The 19,897-nt window shown below is 41.1% G+C and overlaps 1 protein-coding gene across 4 annotated transcripts; it reads right to left on the bottom strand.

Annotated features, from left to right (window-relative positions):
• Positions 1 to 382: 382 nt before the first annotated feature.
• tmem218 (transmembrane protein 218) lies at positions 383 to 10,429 on the bottom strand. 4 transcript variants are annotated; one of them, XM_061250005.1, is made up of 5 exons: positions 10,219 to 10,422; positions 7,454 to 7,533; positions 6,377 to 6,549; positions 5,408 to 5,510; positions 383 to 2,028 (listed from the first exon to the last, which is right to left on the bottom strand). In XM_061250005.1, exons 3-5 carry the CDS (start codon positions 6,484 to 6,486, stop codon positions 1,894 to 1,896), a joined length of 348 nt encoding a protein of 115 aa, XP_061105989.1. In that variant the 5' UTR covers positions 6,487 to 6,549; positions 7,454 to 7,533; positions 10,219 to 10,422; the 3' UTR covers positions 383 to 1,893. The 4 variants fall into 4 exon arrangements, with proteins under 4 accessions (XP_061105989.1, XP_061105987.1, XP_061105990.1 ...); XM_061250003.1 differs by having other exon boundaries at positions 10,299 to 10,420; XM_061250006.1 differs by lacking the exon at positions 7,454 to 7,533 and having other exon boundaries at positions 10,299 to 10,429.
• Positions 10,430 to 19,897: the final 9,468 nt, after the last annotated feature.

Genomic DNA, 19,897 nt, shown 5'->3' with positions numbered 1-19,897 from the left:
CAAAGCTCTTAGTGTACAGATAATTGAAGCCATCAAAATTGTACTGTAACGGTGGGCTCAGTGCTAGGAGACCATTCCTTGCATTGTTTTATTCCTCTGGAAACTGGGGAGAACATCCATGAGAACTATAAAAACTAAAAAGATATATATGTATATACTAAAAAGGTCAGCCATTTCTTCCAGCTGGTCGTTGAAGACAGTTATTTGCCTTTTCTTTGTTGAATGGTTTCTAAAATCCTGCTGATACCACAGTGGTGTGCTGTTCCTGCCCTAAGACGGACAATTGAAAAGAGGAACCGGTGATATACTGATTATGTAGCAGACACAAATATTTGTCAAAAGGTAATGCTTTTCTAAATAATACAGATGTATTACCAAGAAAGAATAGAGAACGCACTGTTTATTTCTGTGATCAGATCAGTATAAACACAGCCAAAAGTAAAAAAGTTTTTGTATTTACAGATCATACTGTATTTTGATTTTAAAAAGGTACCACAGTAAACATGAAAATAAAGTATAAGATCATATTAAAAAATTTGTAATAATCAGAAATCATAAATATCAGAATGCTTGACTTTTGTGCACACATTTGTGGAATACAAACAAGGACGTTGTGTAGAAACTGTCGATTCGGCTGTATTCACCATCTGAAATCCCTCGAGTTTCGCTGGCTTTGCAGTCATACATGCTTGTGATATGAGGACATTCTAAATGGTCTGGTCTCATTTCACCGTGCCACAAGGACACCACGTCTCAGTCACCGAAACACACGAAGGTGAGGGGCGGAGCCATGACCGTGCTCTTGGTGTGCATTGGCCTGTATGGTGCTTGTCCCTGGTCCGACAGTAGCAGGTCCCTGTGTCTGGTCCCCGCTCAGACAGTAGCAGGTCCCTGTGTCTGGTCCCCGCTCAGACAGTAGCAGGTCCCTGTGTCTGGTCCCCGCTCAGACAGTAGCAGGTCCCTGTGTCTGGTCCCCGCTCAGACAGTAGCAGGTCCCTGTGTCTGGTCCTGGTTTGCCAGTAGCAGGTCCCTGTGTCTGGTCCTGGTTTGACAGTAGCAGGTCCCTGGGTCTGGTCCTGGTTTGACAGTAGCAGGTCCCTGTGTCTGGTCCCCGGTCTGACAGTAGCAGGTCCCTGTGTCTGGTCCCCGCTCAGACAGTAGCAGGTCCCTGTGTCTGGTCCTGGTTTGACAGTAGCAGGTCCCTATGTCTGGTCCCCGCTCAGACAGTAGCAGGTCCCTGTGTCTGGTCCCCGCTCAGACAGTAGCAGGTCCCTGTGTCTGGTCCCCGCTCAGACAGTAGCAGGTCTCTGTGTCTGGTCCCCGCTCAGACAGTAGCAGGTCCCTGTGTCTGGTCCCCGCTCAGACAGTAGCAGGTCCCTGTGTCTGGTCCTGGTTTGACAGTAGCAGGTCCCTATGTCTGGTCCCCGCTCAGACAGTAGCAGGTCCCTGTGTCTGGTCCCCGCTCAGACAGTAGCAGGTCCCTGTGTCTGGTCCCCGCTCAGACAGTAGCAGGTCTCTGTGTCTGGTCCCCGCTCAGACAGTAGCAGGTCCCTGTGTCTGGTCCCCGCTCAGACAGTAGCAGTGTCTGGTCCTGGTTTGTCAGTAGCAGGTCCCTGTGTCTGGTCCTGGTTTGTCAGTTGCAGGTCCCTGTGTCTGGTCCTGGTTTGTCAGTAGCAGGTCCCTGGGTCTGGTCCTGGTTTGACAGTAGCAGGTCCCTGTGTCTGGTCCTGGTTTGTCAGTAGCAGGTCCCTGTGTCTGGTCCTGGTTTGTCAGTAGCAGGTCCCTGGATCTGGTCCTGGTTTGACAATAGCAGGTCCCTGGGTCTGGTCCCTGGTCCGACAGTAGCATGTCCCTGGGTCTGGTCCCCGCGTCGAAAGTGGTTGATCTGTGGCTCTAGTGCTTCCTCAGAGGCTTGGCATAAACTGGCTCCAGGAAGTGCATGGGTAACAGCATGAAGAAGGCCACCAGGAAGACCAGGCTAGCCACTGACAGGAGCACGTAGCGGCCCACGAAGAAGCCGTCCACAATCTGCGGCAAAACAAAGAGAGCCGTTCAACAACAGGCAAAATAATGAGACTATGACCTGCACTTAGGACAGCTGGAGAATACCTTTCAAAGTTCACTTAGTGACAACAGCAGATGGGGCAGATGAAGAAGACACACCAAAACCTGAGACACCACAAAAATGATTTTTACAGTGCAAAATCATTCCATGATGTCAACAGAACGATTACTTGGTTACATATGTAACATTACCTCCCATTTCATTACATCTATACCAGATTGAACAAATAGAAATTAACCTGTACCAGAATAGCCAGAAGAAATTTATGAACAGAAACTAAATAAAGGCAGTTACATGTTTCTTCCACAAGGGGTCAGCAGAGCCCCTCTAAAGCCATAACTTTGAGGGCGGAGGTATGAGACCTCTGCTTCTGACACTGTCTGCATACCGCCTGGTTCTCAGCATTTATAATCTAAATCTGAAGTGGCAAGTCGAAAAGAACCTAGGGCTAATCTCCAAATAATTATCAAGCCTTCACCTGACAATTATCATTTAACATGGTGTCTAATTGGAGCTTGAAATTAATTTTTCTGGCGAAAAAGGTCTGTGGGTACTAAAATGAGCCCCAGGATGAAGAAATTGAGTTGGACCAGCAAAGCAGTCAGCAAGTAAATGGTTCTCAGAATTCTGATTTACAAGTGCATGCTACGGCCAACTAAGCGTCTCTGCCAAGTTTAATATTCTCTGAAAACTCAGAGGTGCTTCGACACATAATTCTAAATGCCTGACACTTTTAAATCCAAAACATTCTATGGAGCACTATTTTCAACTTATCTTCCACAGTGTTGACACACTTACAGAGTTAACACTCTGGATTCACTCTGATTCACATTAACTTAAATGAAACAGATACACTCTGTAGAATATATTTGCATTGATGTGGTACTGGTGAATCAGTAGCTGAACTTCCATGACACAAGTATTTATGGACTTTTAGCTGTGGAAAATGACACATATTCAGATTTCACCAGGCTATGAATTTTATAATATAAACATTCTCACATTGAATATAAGGCTCCACTCAGAGAGTACTTTAGTAGGTATTTATTAGACTGCTGCTGTAGCCTATCTACTTAGGGGTTTTACATATTGCATGTTCAGAGATGCTCTTCCGCATACCACTGTTTTAACGTGTGGTTATTTGCATTACCGTGACCTTCCTTTCAGCTTTCACCAGTCTGGCCCTTCTCCTCTGACCGCTCTCATTTACAAGGCATTTCTGCAGAACTGGTGCACACTGGGTTTTTTTTCACCAGTCTTTGCAAACTCTAGAGACTGGTGTGCGTGAAGATGCCAGAAGATCAGCAGTTTCTGAGATACTCAAACCACCACGTCTGCCACCAACAATCATTCCACGGTCAAAGTCACTTAGTTCACATCTTTTCCCCATTCTGGTTGATGTGAACATTAACTGAAGCTCCTGACCCGTATCTACATGATTGTATGCATTGCACCACTGCCACACAATTGGCTGATTAGATAATCGCACGAATACGTAGGTGTAATAAAGTGTTCCTAATAAAGTGCTCAGTGAGTGTATATGTAAAGGACAGAGCTGGTGAAGATATATACAGTGATATAAGAACAATTTTATTAGCCCGTATCTCCTAGGTTAATAATCCGAGGCAAGTGTAATTTCGGGTCCAGGGATTTCCTATAAGGCCACAACAGCATGCCAAATCTCATTAAAATCCGTGACGATGCGGTCCAAAAGTGTGTTGAGTTCACATGGAATAATTTTGTTTAATTTACTCCAGAATCCTCTTTCCTACCTCCCAGAAGAAATCCATCCATACTTCCCTACAAGCAGCCAGTAGTGGGCACCGCATTCCTAATAGGACGGGGGGGGGGAGGCCGGTGGCGGAGGTGTGCTGTATTGTGTGTTGCTAAAAGTCAGTGAAGGTTAAACCTGGACAGTTGTTTATTCTGTCCAGCCTGCTAAAGAGAGCACTGGGGGGGGAGTGGGCCAGAATGCTAACCGCACACAGTCTCTCCCCACAGACCTGATCCTGCACGAGAGGGCTGACCCCAACAAGAACGCAAAAACAAAACAAAAAAAAACAACAACTACTGACTGAAGACAGGGCGCAGCGGGGAGGAGAAGAGAGGGGGGGGTGGGGGTCTCCAGCGGATGCAGTGTTCTCTCATTTAACGCATCTCACTTTTTAATTAGCCAATTAGCCAGCCAGCCAAGCGCAGAGCCGGGGCCATGTTTTATTAATGCGGCATTGAACGCTCTGTTCAGGGGCTCTGTCTGAGGCCCGTCTAATTGGCACTGTGATATTTTTCTTTTGTTTAACAGTGAGCGGTTAGCCACCGCTCACCCTCCAGCGCCGGACCGTCAGGGGACACGCCCTGTCCGTGCAGGCCAATCGGCCGGCAGACTCACCGCATTCCTTCCTGAGTTTTCAGCGCACCTCTCTCTCCGTTTGCCGAGATATAGCGTTACCACGTTAATGCAAGTGACATTTTCACAACCGATTGCTAAAACGTCATCTGACCGGAAACATGCAATAATGGCTTTACTGACAATATTTCCAACTGGTCCAGCACATTTCTGTGTGGTGTTACATAACGGATCACCAACAGGACAGAACCGAATAAATAATAGTAAACAACCAGCGCCTTCATCACAAATGACGCAAATGCTGAATGCAGACTGAGCACTGGCAAAACGTTCCATTTCTTGTCAAACTGATTCAAATGAATTTGTAAAATCTTGGTTAAAAGATATCTTTTGAGTTGAAGAAAAAACAGCTTGATACGTTTGAAGTAATGAATCTCGCAGAGCGGCCGCCTGCGTGTATGAATGCAGCTGCAGACGCCTCTCACTGGGAGCGCGGGACGGCGCGCGGGATGGAGCGCGGTGCGGATGTTGTTTTCTCTGGAACGGCAGGCCTGGGCAGGCTGGCTGGCTCTGCTGGCGCAGGCCTGAGGAAATGTGCTGTGCAGGGGAGATAAAGCAGACCTGGCCTTTTTAACAAGCGCCCTGCCTCACGCTTCCCGGGCGGAGGGGAAAACTCTGTAAAAACCCGACCAGAAACCTCCTGCAACGACCCACCGAGCTCCTAAAGAGCTCTTAAATTCGCAACATGTTGCTTTCAATTTCCTGATATTCGAAGAGGTAGGGGCGGGCCAAAAACCGTTGAAATTGTTTAAATCTTTCCAGCATGTGGAATAGGAGTGACGTCCTGTAGCCTGCGATGGGGGGGGGACTGCTGTCTCGCTGCTCGCGTTTGCCCGGGGGGGTTAATAGACGGTACACACGCAGGAGAGCGGGTTTGTGTTTGTGTTGCCCTAGGAGCAGTGTGCCGTAGAGGCAAGGGCTGTTACCGTACTGACCTCCACCTCTCCGATCGGAGAGGGAGTCTCCGGGCTGCGGGGGAAGAACACCAGGATCAGAGTGATGACGAGTGCCAGGAAAAACACAGGGATTATGGAGAGCCTGGCAGAGGGACATTCCCACAAAAAAAAGGGGGGAGGGGGTGTGAGAGGGAGAGCTAAAATTAAAGTAAATCAAGACAGCCAACAGCATATTTCAACATATATATACACTCATTGAGCACTTTATTAGGTATTTATTATTAGATTTTATTATTAGATGTATTATTATGCTCTTCTGCATACCACATACCACTGTTGTAATGTGTGGTTATTTGCTTCACTGTCACCTTCATGTTAGCTTTGACCAGTCTGGCCATTCTTTGCTGATCTCCCTCATTAACAAGGTATTTTTGCCCACAGAACTGCTGCTCACTGGATGTTTTTAGTTTTTCACACCATTTTCTGCAAACTCTAGAGACTGTTGTGTGTGAAAATCCACATTTTCTGAGATATTCAAACTACCCTGTCTGGAAGCAGCAATCTTTCTACAGTCAAAGTCACTTCGATCACATTTATTCTTTCTTCCATTCTGACATTTGGTCTGAAAAACAGCTGAACCTCTTGACCATGTCTGCTTGCTTGTATGCATTCGCTTGCTGCCACATGATTGGCTAATTAAATATTTACATTCACAAGCTGATGTACAGATCTACCTAATAAAGTGCTCAGTGGGTGGATATTGTACCACCCTTATGCAAATTAACAACCTGTCTGCACAGATTTCTATCGCTGGTAAAGCAGCATAACTAGTACAAACCAAATCACCAAACACATGACATACACTGTAAGGAGCAAACAGTGCATTCTGACAATCAGTTATGAAGCCAACTGAAGAGACAAGCACTGTAGTGGGACTAAAGAAAAAAACATTTGTTCTCTGAGGTCCCAGAAGACACATATGGAACTTCTTTACGACGGTTAACTTACTTTGTTGCGCCTGAAGCTCTTGAGAGAATAATGCCAAACACTAGAGCCACGATCCAGATGAGAATGATGAGAAAGACTCCAGTACCAACGCCCAGTACAATCCCTGCCATTCTTTCTCAGAAAGGCAGAATATCGACTAGGTTGTTACTCCAGGGTTTTGAGGTGAAAGCACCCTGTAATTCAATGAATAGTATTATCAGATAACAACTGATACAGAAGATTGTTTCAGTCATACAGTATATCTTTGCCTTATTGAGCTTGCTCTCTCACTGGTGCCGATCCAAAAATTGTGCTGGGAGTATAGCTTTGTTTCTGCCTGTTCTAAAAGAAATACACCAGCTATGTACAGTGCTGTAAAAAAGCATTTTCCCCTTCCTGATTTCCTCTATTATTGCATATGTCACACTGAATGGTTTCAGATTTTTAGGGAAACTGTAATATTAGAGAAAGGGAAACTGAGCAAACAGAAAACATTATTTAATTTATTTCATTAAAGTTATATCACCCACATCACCCTTGTGACTTAGATCCAGCTGATTGACTGCAGCCAGCCCTGTTAAATCTCACTCAATATGAACCTCACTCATTTTAACCTTATGATCAGAGTGAAGTAATCTCCACAACGTTTCTACAAGCACACTATGCCATGATCAAAGGAAATTCCAGACGAGATTAAATATATGAGTTTGGTAAGGGTTACAAATCTGTTTCTAAGGCTCTGGGACCACAGTGAGAGCCATTATCTCAATAGGAGAACACTTGGAACAGTGGTGAATCTTCCCAGGAGTGAGTGGCAAGCCTGCCAAAATTTCTCCAAGTGTGCAAAAACAACTCATCCAGGAAGTCAGCAAAGATCCTAGAAGAACATCTGAAGAATGGCAGACCACTCTAGCCTCAGCTCAGGTCAGCATTCATGAAACCACTGCTAATCAAGAGAAACATCAATGCTCGTCTTTGTTGGTGGCAGTGTGATGGTGTGGGGATGATTTCACGCCTCAGTACATGGACAACTTGCCATTATTGAAGGAACCATGACTTCTGCTCTGTATCAGAAAATTCTTAAGGAGAATGTCTTACCTGTCTGTGAGCTGAAGTGTAATTGGATTATGCCGCAAGACAACGATCCAAAACACAAAAGCAAGAGCACATCTGAATATCTGAAAAGAACCAAAATGATAGTTTTGGAGAGGCAGTTCTACAAATAGGAGTGGGTTAAAATTCCTCTCTCGTGATGTGAAAAAACGGATATGAAATTACAGGAAATGTTTGGTTGTAGTTATTGCAGCAGTTAATTGTGCATCCAGTTATTAAGTTGAAGGGGGCTTCTTCACATGGATGATACGGGTGTTTGATTATTTATTTTATTTTTTTCAATTTTCATGAAATGAATTAAATAATAATATAAAAATGTGTTTTGTGTTTACTCAGGTTCCATTTGTCAAATATTATTTTTAATAGAACTGAAACTATTGGGTGTGACAAACATTCAATAATAGGGGAAACCAGGAAGGGGGCAAATACTTTTTCATGGCACTGTACATAAATTGGGTCTAACATGTACTTAATTTTCTGGACTAACGTTAAATAATATTGGAAAAGAAAATTCATTACGCAATAAATTAAATTAAAAAAGATTCTTCAGGTGTCATTGAGCCAAAGGTTTAACAACCAACAGACTGTCAAAGACAGGTTTCTATATTTTGACTTTTTTTGTCACATTTCTGTATTCGCATTACGCAATGAATTGCCCTTTTCAGACAGACTGAGGATACATAATGCCCCGCCATGGAATAAAACAGCCATACGTGTCTATCGTTCGGCTCATCTGCAGACCAATAATAAATTACCTAATTGGCCTGCCCTCTGTTATAAAATACCTTTTCTACATTTTAAAGACACCGTTACTCAATTACATTTTTTATTATGCTATGGATTTGGTTACTTGCACATGTTATTCCTACAGAAACGCAAGAAATAAGCCCAAGACATTTCTACACAGTCCATTCACAGAATATATACAAAACAATTCACGATTCTAAATTCAACAAAGAAACCCATCACCTGACCCTTTCCTTGCTAAGTCGAATTTTGTCTTTAAGGAACCCTATTTAAAAATAGACTAGAGTCCTGGTGTAAAATCCAGCGATGACCAGCTTGAAATACCAGCTACCACTGTTTCGAAACGGTCAAACCATGTTGAGTATGGAGCTGGTCTAAATGGTGAACCAGCTACCAGATGTTTTTTCAGCAGGGAGGACTACTGACAGTGCTGACTCGCCATCTATGCTAGTAGCCTAGAAACAGGTAGAGTGTGTGTAAAGTAACATACAATTTTAGACCAGAAGATCTAGATTAAAAACGGCACTTTTGGTGCGTGATTTTGTTGTTAGCTATATAATGTTGGCTAAATAATGCGCATCACTTCTTGCCAAAAAGTGTTAGATAATGTATAGCATTAAATATAGCAGAAGCTTAACGACAATCGTCTCGCAAAATGTAGGCTAGTGCACGTTGGGTACTTTTGTAAGCTAGCCAGTTACAGTTCACCAAGTTATTAGCCACATGGTAAATCATCGTCTATAAGATTAGGGAGGGCAAAGTGGAGCTTTAGAATGTAGACCGCTGTGTGTGCACGTGAGCTCGCCAATAGGTTTCTCACAGAACACGTAATTTGTCCACTTTTTTACTTTACAGTAGAGGTGATCAAACTTACAATAACTAAGTGCTAGTGTGTTCTAAGCCTTTACTGGTCCCTGTACGATGTTAGCATGATGTAGCTAGCATACGCGAATAGCACAAAGCCATACAATTTGCTTTTTAACGGCACTTGGTCATTCGAACGATATAAATAAAAGCATTCGATTAAGTTCGACGGCACCGGAATTTTCTGTCGTACCGTCCATAAATGGCAAAAGTCCCACCATAGGATTTATTTAAATCTTTAAAAGTTATACATTTTCTGAATCGTCATTAATTCATCTTGTTTCTATCAGTGATTCGGCGTGATCGGACAGTTCTGTAGCTATGTAAATGACGTCAGAAGGATACAGCACTGTTATTTGCTACCTAAACTTTGACGCACGCTCGAGAGCGTTAACATGATTGAAGTCTGACATGTCTATTGTCAAAATCCATTGAAACTATGAAAAAGTAACCAGGGACTTTAGACTTATAAGGCCGGACATACCGAGTACCCAGCAAAAATATTAACCTGGCTCCAGTCACACTTTTGACAGTTCGAACTGCCACCAACTGCCATGTATGAGCGCGTGAAGTAAACCAGCAAAAGCTATTGTTGTGTCACCATTTTCGAGCTCCATATACGTAAAGAATGGAATGGCAGTGAAATCTGCCTGTTTTTCGGTGCCGTCGGGGTCCAGCATTTAACATTGATGGAATGCTGGTAAAATGAGAGCTTAAAAGCCACAAAAACAGTCATTTTGTCACATTAAAATTCAACCTAAGCAGAATTATTGTCCACCACACGTTAATTTAAGGTTAAACTGAGATAATAATCATAATATTCATGTTGATTTCCGGAAATACATTTTTTGGTTGTCCTCCCTAATAAGATGTAAGGTTCACTAGTTAGCTAAAATATCTAATTTACCAGCTATGCACACAACACAGAAAATGCGTAGCCTACGTAGCTAGCTAACTATGTTAATGCATTTTTCTATCGTTAGCTAGCTAAAGAAAAACTAATTCGGTGATAGCCTAGCTAGCTATATAGATAGCCATTTGTTACAATGTACACCGTTAGCTAGCTAGCTACGGTTAGTGCTTAGCTATTGGCACGAAAGACACTTTGCTGTAGCCTAAATACTGATATTTCAGCTCACCGACTGTACATTGTATCCCATTGCCCATTCTTTCGCTGTCTAACAAGGTAATCTCAGCAATTTTGTATTTATTTTTTTACCTCTACTCCCGTGGTCTGGTCTGTGGCGTCCTTAGTTACCAGTGCTTACAAAACCACGGCACTGTAGTTATGTGTAACAAACATACTCCACTGCCACAGGTTAAACGTTCGGAGCAAATAGCCATTAACAGTAATCGTTGCTAAATTACAAGGGCTGCTGGGAACTGTAGTGCAGAGCTCCCTTTCCCCAAAAATGACACAGATCCCCACATATAGCTGTTCGCTGTGCATTCCGGTAAAATACTGTTGGATATAATGGTCATGGGTCTGTCCTACTGAAACTCGCTTTCTCGACAAATTATATGCAATTCAAGTCATGATGGTTCGTGTTAGATAACGTTGCGCTTTAAACAATATTGTTACGGCGAGCTAATATACTAGCTAATATAGCCTACAGTAGGATACAAAGAGATTAGAAATGCACACGGCGAGGCAAATCAGCGAGATTTCATTTTTGTTTCGCCAGCTGCTGTATTGTTGCAACTTGTATCAAGAGTATATACAATAAAGTCGAGAGTATACCTACAATAAATCTCTGAAATTCCTCGGACGTAGCTATTTGTTTTCGGGGTCTCTAATGTCTGGCCATTGGTTCCATGTTTTAGCCTATTCGTCGCTTTTATGGTAGCCAGATTTTATGTTTTATTAGCATTAGCATATGTGCGTGCTTTTAATGCGCATGTGTCTGTACATTTATTTGCAACAACGATTTCCCAAGTATATGGGCTTGTTTGAAGTCTATTCTGATATTCTGGCTACACAGAAAGCTGAATTCGAGTCAGTTACAAATTATGTCGACAGGGGGCCAGCCGGCACCGTGGATAGATCGCTGGAGAAGCTCAAGGCTCGGGGTGTGTGGTTATTCTGGGGGGGACCGCGGGAGGTGGTGGTGGGGTAGGGGGGTGAGGAGGTAGAGGGGGGTGGTGGGAGGTGTCTTGGATGGCAGACGTCACTCGTTGTGCAGGGGAGTATAGGCTGTGTTGTCAGCCCAGTGTCAGTCTGATGAAGATTGGCATTCAGGTAGGCTGTCATTCATTTTCAATGTCAGTGCAGAGACTAGCCTTACACTACGGCATCTTTTTTTCTTCGCTCTCATTACAAAAGGCAGGACATTATTCATACAGACAGGGCTAGGGTAGAGAGAGAGAGAGAGAGAGTGAGAGAGAGCGAGCGCGAGAGAGAGCGAGTGAGAGAGAGAGAGAGGGAGGAGGGAAAGAGATGGTAGAGAGAGTGTGCGATAGAGGGAGGGAGGAGAGGAAAGAGGGATCACATTTTGAAGTGATAGCTACATTTTGTAGCCTACCGAAGTGGGAAAGGGAATCGGCGGATTTTTCCGATGCGGTATTTGGATTAAGGAAATGTAGCCTAATGGTAATTTTTGGCATCAGTAAATGTGCAGACTCGGCAAAGTCTTAACACTGTTTATACTCAATCAGAAAGACTTGGGAAGAAAGCAATATACCTATGTTTTGTTTTATTAGCTAACGTTGTGGGCTGTTCTTCAAATTAATCATTTGACTGCACTGTGCCAGGGATGTGCAAAGGCGTTTATTTATTTATTTATTTATTTATTTATTTATTTATTTATCTATTTATTTATCCAAAGGCCTAATTTTTAGTGCTGATTATAGCCGATTTAAGATAATCGCACATTTATACATCTAGAATTAAAAACACGTAGGCCTACTTTCTTTTAGGTCTACTTCGTTGTAGTATTATGTAGGCTAGTTTATTTAAGCTGTTGCCATCATAAAACCGACTTGTAGCAAAACGGAGCGGACAGTGAGGTTTTCATATATTTTCCTAACTATTGTATAGGCTAATATAGTAGGCTAGTGACGTATGCAGCTGGGCTAATATTGCTAAATGTAGTAATCGAGAAATTTTGTGTGGTCACACCCTTTGATTTTTAAATCAGACAATAATATAGGCTACATATTATATCTTATATTGTTTAAGTTTACAAAACTAGGAAGTTTTTTTTTTTCTTAAAAAAAAAAAAAGTAAGTTTAAAACTCTATGCGATGCCCCCCCAACAAAATGTAAAGAATAGCGGATAGTTTTCCACTGGCACTTTGACTGTGGTGGTGAATCTTTATACAAAGTCGCCAAGGCTACGGTTAGGAAAAAAAACTTGATTAAAATTCTTGACCGCGCATCCAAAACTATTTCGGAAATTATTGTTAGAGATAGCGTTCCTTCTGTGATTTTACTGTAGTTTGAAATTACAACAAAGCAAGTTGAATACTCCTTTACATAGGCTATGTATGAGTCGAGAACCAGGCTTGTCAGTAAGTGGCAGTAAAAATTTGCGTCTATCTTTAGCCCACCTGCAGAAGGCTATTGTAAGTAAGCACATTTGCACAAGTGTTGAATGGGACATTTATGTCAAAGTTGTGTGTAGTCTGCGGTTGATGACTTTGGAGCCTATCATTGAAGCCGAAAATAACCTGTCAAGTTCAACTGTTTCGTAAACTTTTTACTTTGTCTCAATACGTAGCCTGAACCACACACACTCGCGCTCTCTCTCTCTCTCTCTCTCTCTCTCTCTCTCTCTCTCTCTCTCTCTCTCTCACACACACACACACACACACGTTTGTACACTCTAGTTGACAGATCCAATCTAAACATTTAGAAACACTGGTTACTAACCTGTTTTGACAGAATATTATTCTTCTTAATTACCGTATCTGGTTATGGTGGTGAAATGAGACTTTTGCTCGACTGGAGCGCTAAAGCTGTCAGTGGCCTTAACGTTCCAGTGTTTGCTTTCCACGGCTGAGAAATATCCTGTAGGCTCTCTCCAGCGCACACATTGCCACTCTTTGTGCGAAACCATTTGCTTGCCCAATTCTATTTCGGTTTACGTTCCAAAAATAGAAAACATGACTTACCTGACGGTTAGAGATCTGGAAACATTTACGAGAAACATTATTTTAATAGACAAGGACACCTTTGAAATGTATCTTAAATCCTCTTATAATGAAATATTTGGTGGACATTTATCTTTAATGACTTTGCAGTAAAAAGTGCCTACATTGCTTACACGGGCACGCACGCGAGCGTGCGCGCGCACACACACATACAGACATCTGCATCGATACTGATCAAGGGGGTATTTGAAAAAATATGACACAAAATGTTCTCTGCTGATGAATTTGGAAATTGATTATACTGTCAGTCACGCGGATCATTATCTCTTTGTTTTAAATATTAAAATTACATATTCTTTTCTGCTATAAGCTATATGTAAATATGGAAGATACCAATGTATTTACAATGTATTGTAGGACAGCATGCATTTGGATGTGTTCATTTAGGTCATTACTGTCCATGGACTGAGTAGGAGAACCATTTGCTTTCATTTCAGTCTTTCAATGACCTAATGTACATGTCAAGAAAACATCTGGATGTTTTGCATTTCAGTGATTATAATTTATACAGCTCACATAATATACCTATTTCTCAGAACAATTTGTAGTGATATGCCATCTTCGCGGGGAGAGCAGTGCTTTCTTTCACCATAAATATCTCTGCTTTGCAGTCATTGCCTTGTATTTGAACCTTCAACTCAGGAAATAAGAGAAGTTCACCAATGAGATAAGCAATAGGCTACATGCGTTTGTTACTCTGCTAGACAGTTTGCTAAGTTGTCAGGTTCTGAAACATGAGCTCTGTGTGTCCAGGTTCCTCAATGTAATCCTCAGGTGCATTACATTGGCAGAAATGCCATATCCTGATATTGTATCAGAGCAAATGAAAGCCACTTTATGAAAACAACATTTGATAAGAACTGTCATACGTCTCTCTCTCACATTATTCTCTCTGATTTTATTCTTATGGTCATACTTCATATTTTACCATCATTTAAAATATACTTGTAGTCAGTTGGAAAATGTTTAGAAAGAGAAATGCTGTACTGTAGCTATTGTATTTACTGTATCGTAGTCACTAGAATAGTACAACTATTGACGTGAGGTACAGATATTTTGGCTTTAAGTACAAATATGCAACTATAAGTTTTCCTACCCAAAAAGGATTATCTAAATTAATGAAAAATGCATACGGTAGCTCCCATATGAAACTTTAATTATACCATTTAATATAACCAGTGGTTAAATTTGCATATGGCACATAGCAATGCATGAAAAATGAAAGTTCAAGTGGATATTGCTTCACACAGTCTTTGGTTATGTTTGTAAAGAGCGTACCTCCTTTGAAATAAAAAGGGTATCAGGCATTATCAATATAATTTATATCTAAGAGGGAACATATTATATTTGTTCTTTGAGGTGCTAAAATATGCCCTGATTATACAATTTTATGTGTGAGATGACTAATGAAATATCAATTGTAATACCAAAAAGAAAAGGGAAACGATTGATCATTTTAGGCATATTACATTAAGTATTTTACATAGAGAACAAAAATGACAACTGCTAGACAAATATACAGTATATGGCAATGCACATACTCGGGAATACACATAGGTATGTTAATGTTGTGATGATGAGCTGCAGTGAGCCTATGGTTGTTGTGTGGCAGATAGGGATAATGCCAATTTAAATGCAAGCCCTGCTGTGATCTTAATTGGTGATTTGTGTCATGGGACAACCAGCCCAGGGGCAGAAACACAAATACGGCACAGGCCTTGTCTGCATTTTCTTATTCCCCACTTTCTGGGCAAATTACTTTATGAGGTGCAATTTTGTGCTTCCTGCAGCTTTCCCTCTTCATGTCTAATCGCTAAGAAGACAACTCTGTCCTTCTCGGAATGACGAAATTGATCAGCGCTTGGCAAGCTGGCGTCCTATGTCTATTTCAGCGTTTTCGGTCTCAAAAACGACGAGTGCCTGAAACAATACATCCGCTTTGTAACTAAAATCAAAACATTGCAAACCCTAATGCGGAAATGAATATACCATTCAGTTGTCAGATAGTAGTACTCTTAATCGACTTTGCTCACGGTTTGGCAATCCAAGATAGCCCTTGATCGTTACCATTCCTTTTTCCTTTGCTGCAGGGATGGATCAAGTGGGAATTATTCATAAGGCCCGAATCAGCAGGGTCCTCCCCGAGTGTTTCAAGGTCTCGTTACAGAAACAACACGCGGGCGACGGAGGCGTCTTGGCCCGGCCGTGCCGCAGCACTTGTTTTCTGCAGAGCCAGGCGCAGGCCCTGCTTACTAAGCCACGCTGATCCCGATGCCTCTCCGAGGGGCAGCGACTTGCTATTGGTCTTGGACTTCCCCGCGTTGAAATGGCCTCACATGGCAAACTCACTTTCGCCTATTCAGCAGCCTTGGCACAGCTTTCGCTTCGCCACCAGGGAGCTATGAGGTAGAAATGAATTGCCTGATTTATACTTTGGCTGAGCGCTGGATGTGTTTAACGATCAGCCGCTTCGCGGTTCACGAAAGCAGCGAGTAGAGTAAAAAAAAGACCATAAAAATACTGCAGGTAGGCTACGCAGTGGTTTTGAGGTGGAGGAAACGCATTTTGGAATCCAAAAATAAACGCAGGCGGCGCTTGAGCCTAACATCTCCGAAAAAATATCTTGTTATTATGCTACATAATAAGCATGAATATGTATGTATATAATGCATTCATATTTCCAACCGAAGTGTACACCTATAGTATTCGAATGAAGTCAACAGAATCTGACCTGCACGTACATTTCTACATTTCGATTTGGATTTCTGCACCAATTAACTATAGTATAAATAAACAAGTAAATAAATAAATGTTGCATATGATTGTACAGTGGCAAAACAAACAAACAAAAAAACTATAGCCATTCCACAGGGTAGTGAAAAGGTATTGTTTTTTAATAACACGCCTTTACTTTCTTGTATTTAGCCCAACTGAAATAAGGCCTTTACGCAGAAAAACATTATAAAAATGTCTGGCATTGATCTGTGTTACTCGACCAAATTGACTGATTATTTGCTTGGGCAGATATTTTCATGTTATTTTCGGTTGTGTGACTCCCCACGTGGTAGAGCTAGGAATTTGACCGTAAGAAATTAAATTTTGTTCAGATAAGACAGATAATAGTTTTTTTTATATATAAGTCGGCAATTAAACCGTTTTTATGCTCAATTAATGTTTCTGATGTGTAGAGTGCACCTGCTCTTAAAACGGCAACAGATGTTCTGTGTCTGTTGTATGATAAAGAATATAGGATATCTGCACCCATATGGAAATGTTTAATGGTATTAATGGAGACAATGTGGACATGATTACAGTTGATGCACTGGAGGCTTGTGCTGCAGATGGGCATTAAAAGTGGTCATTTTCAGAGACATTTATGGCCAGCAAATGGAAAAGGTTAATGTGCTCAAGCCATTTTCCAGAGTAAAAGATGGTGGTTAGCAGGACATCGAGATGAGATCAGACACAGACACAAAGGAGATTTTCAGAAAGCAGTTATCACAGTTCAATGGTTCTGGCAAAGTCTGTTTAAGTGTGATGCAATAGACAATATGTCTTAATATACATAATGATGGCGGTTTATAGCTCTAAGAACATACTTATCCATATGCATTTTTTTCATATGAAAACTTTGCATCTTCCTGTTTGACTATGTACTTTTGTGTTGCAATATACCTCACCATGGATTTCCTTGTATAAAGAACAGTTTTACATGCATGTATGAAACAACATTGCCTTTACAAAAACATTCAAATGATCATTATTATTAGTGGTTATTGTAGTAGTACTACTAGTAGTAATATGAATAAATCTAAAATTAACATTGTCTGGGGAAATAATTACTTGTGCATAGGGATCAAAAGCAAAATCAAATTAGCAACATTTGATTATTAATGCTGCATCTAAAGACTTAGAATAAGGCGGCAAAACCTTCCTGCGTCTTTGTTCTTATCTCTTGTGGAATGCTGATAATCCCCATAAATTAATACAGCTTCACGGAGAGAAATCAGAAGCCTACCTCTAAATCCTGAATTTATTATAGTCTGGATCCTTGGTAATATCAGAACAGGGTGAGGTGAAAAAATATTTGGTTTTTAACTCAACGGGAGATCAAAGCAGGGAAGAAAATTTTCCACCCAGCGCTGTCTGCATATTTGTGCACCCTCTGAAAAGAAATAAATACCTAAATAGTCATCAAAACCCTTCAATCTCCAACCCACTCACAAGAGTCCTTGAGACTGGATTAAAACTGAGGGCTGTTGATGGTTGTGTTGCTGTTGACTTGTTCTGGGATGTGACAAGTAGTTAACGTTCTGGCTGCCCATTTCAAACTGGCGTCTTTTCGTAACAAATCTCCATCTAGTGTGTTTTGTCTGTAGCCTCACATAATGTCCGTGGTGTTCTTAGTTAACTCTTAACAGTGTTGAATCGACTCTGCCAGAGCTTATATGAGTCCAAAAGTGACAAGACATACTCTGTTGCACTCTGTCATTGAATTTACTTATATATGAAAATGTTGTTGTTTCAGTAACATAACATTGAAGCATGAGCTTAGTTTTTTTCCTCTCATACTGGCTGATTTCTTAAATTACATTATTTACAAGTCTTTATTTTACATTAGTTTGGGTGACCACAGACTCCATGATATGGTGGCCAAAGACGTTTCTTCATATTTTGTGTTAAAATGGAAAGTTAGAGGAAGAGTAAATTGCAGTTTAGAGGAGACTGAATAGAGGGCTGTCACACAATGTCACTCGCAGAGGAATTCAAAATACTGTTAATCTCCTCCTGTGGAATTCACTGGTTTCATCCATTTCCTTTTTGTCTGCACTTGATCAAAACACGATTTAGCATAGCCACTGTTGACTTTATTTATCGACGGACTTAAGATAAAGGTATCAAAATGACTTTTAAAAGAAACTGGAGCACACTGAGTGTTATTGTAAGAAAATGACATTGAAAAGAAAGTGTTAGGTCTTTGGTGTGAGTGACATCATTGGCAGAACCTGCTTTTTTCTTCGCTCTACTTCCTGTCCTTTTCCCAGTGTATTGTGTTACTGGACATCACTGATATAGAACATAATATTTTTACTCCAGGTCCTCTTGGGCTTTGTGGCATACATTGTGTTATATTTGGGTATCCTGTCTCACAATGCCATTTCTTCCCCTTCACCACTGTGCAAAAGCCTGTCCCAAGACCTTACTGAGCACAGAGTCCTTCAATGGCATTTTTGCAATGGTATCAGTGCATGAACAGACTAAATGGTAGTAATTTACTGCACTTTGGGAATGGTTTAGTTGGAGTGAAGCACAGACATGTTACTTACTAGCCACAAATGACTCCTTTATGTCTTATCATTTCCAGATTGTGAGTACATTATATTTCGGTTTGAACATAAACGGGGAGTGCTTTTTATTGTCTAAGCATTTCTTCTTCCCCTTATGTCCTTAGATATTTGTCTTTTTCGTATGTGGCCGGGGGCAGAAAGCTACTAATTCAGTGCACTCAGGTACTCACTCACTCAGGGACACTGTATCATGGCTGTTGTAACCCATGAGACACTGCTCACAAGCACCTGTTAAACATGTACAGGGTCATGCAGTGGTTAGGAACATTCAGAACTGGGAAAACGACTCGGTAAGTGAATGCGGCTGATGATACATTATTGTGTTTTTTGCGTAAACACCATGTCTTACCTACCCAGCACACAGTACAACTGATATTACAAAACTGACCAGATGTAGAGCTAACCAATGTTACCTCCAGTGCTTACTTTGTAAATGATGAGGTTCTGAACTTCAATGCTGTAAATAAGAAATAAAAAACAGATTAGTACATATTCGTGAGTGTAGTGTCAGTGTTTTTATTCTCGGTTTTGTCACAATCAACAATGTACAAAAATGAACAAAAAACTGATAATTGAACTTATTTCAAGCCAAAAATGTCCATCGCTTTTTTACTTTAAATGCCTAAAAAGCAGCTAGTGAGTACATGTCATATTTTATTTCTGAACCTAGGATCGTTTTCTTTGAAAAAGATCTTTATTTTATGCGACTCTCAAAAAAATCTAAATAAGGGGAAAGGTTTCAAAAACAAAAATGAGAGTTTGGTTTCAAAACCACACATACATTTTGCTATATTTTGGCTGTTTGGTCACCAGAAGATCACTGAGAACACTCCCCACTGGAGTGAAATTATTAGGAAAGGTACTTCAAGTCATATTTCATTTCATTTTATTAATGAATATGATGTTACAGGAAGTGAAAGTAAAAGTGCTCTTTCTGCAGATTAGCATTTCTACTTCCATGTACTGGACACAATTGCAAGACGACATATATTAGTCTTAAAATTCAATTGGAATTAGCTTGCTACATAATTCACCTTATGCACAAGCCGGTGCTTTTCTCTTATCTGATTTAAACCAATGCGCCGTGGGCCTCAGCGTATTTCTGCTTGTTAAAAACAGGCCGCCATATACAAGGCATCAAGGAATAACAAGCATCAGGTATAGACCGTAAATCTTGTGGGTTTCCCTGTCTGTCACATGTCATTTATAGCCTGCTGTCAGCTCGGAAATGTATGAATATATGTCATGTCTTGCAAATGCCATTAAACCCAACACAGACTTTGCAAGGATATGATTTTGCTTGCTTAATATTAGGAAT

This window comes from Conger conger, chromosome 7, assembly GCF_963514075.1.
Source record: "Conger conger chromosome 7, fConCon1.1, whole genome shotgun sequence".
Classification (NCBI taxonomy): Eukaryota; Metazoa; Chordata; class Actinopteri; order Anguilliformes; family Congridae; genus Conger; species Conger conger.
The sequence above is the reverse complement of the archived record's forward strand: the minus strand, read 5'-3'. Positions and strand labels throughout refer to the sequence as shown.